Raw genomic sequence first — 3411 nt, 5'->3', positions numbered from 1 at the left:
TTAGATTAAAAATGAAAAAAACTATGGTCCTAACAAATTGCAGTAACACAGTAACTTAAAATATAGAATATTACAATTTACAACTACAATTCAGAACACGTTGGATGCAATTAGCTGGCTTCAACTCTCAAGGGGACTAATGCAAGTAAGCAACAACTAGAGAAAGTATTACGTGGCGTAGGACAACTATAATATTAATTAATCTCTACACCGACTACACAACTTATAAATTAAGTGCTACTATTTTTTTTTTTGTAAATTAAAAAATTCGACTTCATGTAAAAATTCGTCAGAATCATAGACATAATTCAAAACTACCTAATAATTAATTTCTCACTACCACAGTTACTATTTAAAACTTTGATTGGTTCATATGATCTGCACATATACAGAAATCACAGATCAAGGACAACATTATCAATACAAATTTGTTTTGACCCACTTCAGTTACAGCTTGAGCTGGTTGTGTTGTAGCATATTCAGCTTCTTATGGAGGACCATGATAGTTTATCAGACCACAATATCATTGTGGGGGAAGAATAATTGAAAGTATAGAATCGAAAATCTCGCATTCAAGTTATGAACCTCCAATATAAATATATATATATATATATATATATATATTTTAAGAATACACCAATGTAGAAGCAAAAAATAGAGCATTTAATGTACCTTATTCCCTTTTGTGGGAGCAAACCTGTTCTGCAGTGCAACACTGGGCATTGTGATGTGTGATACAATTGCATACATGATACACCAGAGTTATTTTCAATGCCCGAGCACTTGGTAAAACTTCAATTACAATTTTACATTTTATTCTTCATTAAAATTGACCTCTTTTCTCTTTCACAATTTGCTGTTTATACCATTGTCAATGTTCAAACTCCAACCTAGGGTGCCCTCAAAATTCTGAGAGTAAAATGGACATCAAATCATCATGTTACTCATCAATATGTTCATCTTTCATAAAATGAGAACTCTAGTAGGGATGAATTGAGTTTAGAGTTTAGACTCATGTAACCTCTCGAAGTCAGAGTCCTTCCATTGCAAGAGGAGAATGACCTTTTCATAGATACTGGGCTTAAATGCAAACACTCTTCAATAGAGGAACGACGCACTGTTCTACACGTTTTTGAGTAGTAGTAATCACCATCTTGATCTTGCTTCCCTAGATTATCCGTGTGCAACATTGTGTCATCATCATGTTTATGATCATCAACAACACGATGACTTTCACATTCTGTAGTTGAAACAGACCCCATCTCTGTTTGAATCTCAATATTCATCAGAACCCCATTGTTCTGAGTTTCATCATTTACCCGATCCTTAGAATTTGATTCATCTATTGCTTCACTTGATTCCCCAGCAACCATGTTGCTGCTTAACCCACCTTCATTAATCCGTGAATTGTCCAAAAGGGTATCTTGATTCCTCCCCAAATTTGCATTTTCTTGCTCCGAATTCGACACGGGTGTTGGTGCTTCAGAATTGACACTATTAGAAACAATACCGGCACGACAAAGAGGGCAATTTGTGTGTGATCTCAACCAAGTGTCAATACAAGGAACGTGAAAAGCATGGTTGCACTTTGGCAAGAGTCGTAATGTCTCCTCTTCTTGAAACTCGTTCAAACACACCGAACACTCGGTTCCTTCAACCAACCCTTCATTCTTCTTGTACTTGCAAACCGTGATGGAGTTGATGATCGATTGTTGCAACCCCACAGTGGCAATGAGCCACACGGGGTGGTCAACTTGGTTCTCATTGAGAAACTCCTCAGTGGTGGTGTCTGAAGAGGGAACGGAACCGCTGAATCGCCAGCCGCACCATGTAGCATAGCACTTCACCTTGATCACGTAGAAACCAACCACAACAAAAATGACCGTGAATAGTGTAACAAGAATGATAAAGTAGGAAGATATATGGTTAACTTGGCTTGAATGTGAAATAGAAGGTGGTGGCGGTGGTGGAGGAGAGAAAAAGTAATCAGGGTTATTGTAACAATTGTAAGGGCATGCTGGGTCACAAAAGCCGTAGCAATCTTGGGTTTGGTTTGTGGTTGCTGTTTCATCAGGGAAGAGTTTTCTGTGTTTGCTAGCCATTTGGAGTGTGTGTTTTATGAAGAAACTTTTACGGACACAAGTGGACAGAGAGAGGAAATGAAGAATGGGGTTAAGCGTGAGGTGGATTTTGTTTGGATTAAAAGAGAAGGAATATTTTTCTTTGTTTTGATGTCTCTTTCCAAGGCTTAGGAGACTATTGATGTGTTTGTTGGGTTTGGTAATCTGTAATAGGGTTGAAAGAACCTCCTTATCTTGTTTGGTTTGTTTATTAGTCAAGTAACAAAATTAGAGTAGCTCAGGTTTATTAAACAAGTAACAAATTAGAGTGGTTCAGTCTCACCAAAAATGAATTTTCAAATAGTTCAGGTATCATAATTTGTCCCTATCCAACTTTGTTTAAATTCCTTGGCAATTTCTTCTAGTAAAATGGTGAAGAAAAAGGGTTTTATTCATTTCATGCAGCTCGTGCAACCCCTGTGGCAATTTCTAAAGAATGACGCTTTCTTCCTCTCCACAGGGGTTCTACAAATGGCAAAATATGAACCTGAATTTTCTTCTAAAATTAGGAAAATTGTAAAATAAAAAAAGTAAGTATATTTAATATTTATCCTTATTTTGAAGAATGTTAAGTTAACAAGCTATTTTCAATTTACATAATCTACCTCATTGTGTACTTCTCCAAGCTAAATCCCGTTCATTTATATTTAAGCAATAGAAAAGTAGTTCTTATGCAGTAAAAAAAAAAAAAAGTAGTTCCTGTATGTTGCACAAATACATTTCTATGTCAGAGTTACTGTGCTATAATTTGTTACAAAATTAGTTTTTGATAATTAAAATTATGTACCAAAAATATACTTTGTTTAGAACATTCTGATAAAAAGATCAATGGTATTTTTAAGAAGTACCTCGTCGATTAGTTAGCTTTAAAATAAAATGATGAAGGATCGCTATCAATGTAAGAATAATGTTACCTAGGAAAAGTATACACCAACTGTTGTGTGACTTTGTTCCTGACCTTAATTGGCTTTATAATAATTAATTAATTAATTAATTTAAGTGTAGTCACATCACTTGAGATTAAATAAAATCATCATTACATGCATTTTTAAAAGTCTTAATAATTTACAATTACTTGGAAATTTATTGGTGTAAAGTCTTTATCAAGATGTGACCATATCCCATCTTAAAGTTTTGTGAATTCAGAAATCGTCTTCAAAGCTCTAATCAAATTAAATTCAACAAAGTGATGTTGAACAGCTTGAGATAGCCATTTGCATCCTTAAGCACACACAACTTGTCCTCTCTTTCTCTGTTGTGTGTTTAATTTCTCAACATCATATGTAACTCA

The 3411-nt window shown here is 34.8% G+C and overlaps 1 protein-coding gene across 1 annotated transcript; it reads right to left on the bottom strand.

Annotated features, from left to right (window-relative positions):
* Window positions 1-325: 325 nt before the first annotated feature.
* On the bottom strand, window positions 326-2195 carry LOC114383528 (RING-H2 finger protein ATL54-like). The gene is made up of 2 exons (XM_028343214.1): window positions 1022-2195; window positions 326-909 (listed from the first exon to the last, which is right to left on the bottom strand). The coding sequence occupies exons 1-2, from the start codon at window positions 2100-2102 to the stop codon at window positions 902-904; spliced, it is 1089 nt and encodes a 362-aa protein (XP_028199015.1). The 5' UTR covers window positions 2103-2195; the 3' UTR covers window positions 326-901.
* Window positions 2196-3411: the final 1216 nt, after the last annotated feature.

Source organism: Glycine soja, chromosome 14 (assembly GCF_004193775.1).
Source record: "Glycine soja cultivar W05 chromosome 14, ASM419377v2, whole genome shotgun sequence".
Taxonomy (NCBI): domain Eukaryota; kingdom Viridiplantae; phylum Streptophyta; class Magnoliopsida; order Fabales; family Fabaceae; genus Glycine; species Glycine soja.
Note: the sequence above shows the minus strand (reverse complement) of the source record. Positions and strands in the feature narration are given on the sequence as shown.

Bases quoted from the DNA above. Each gene is read 5' to 3' on its own strand.
- LOC114383528 (XM_028343214.1), bottom strand. From the start codon at position 2,102: ATGGCTAGCAAACACAGAAAACTCTTCCCTGATGAAACAGCAACCACA.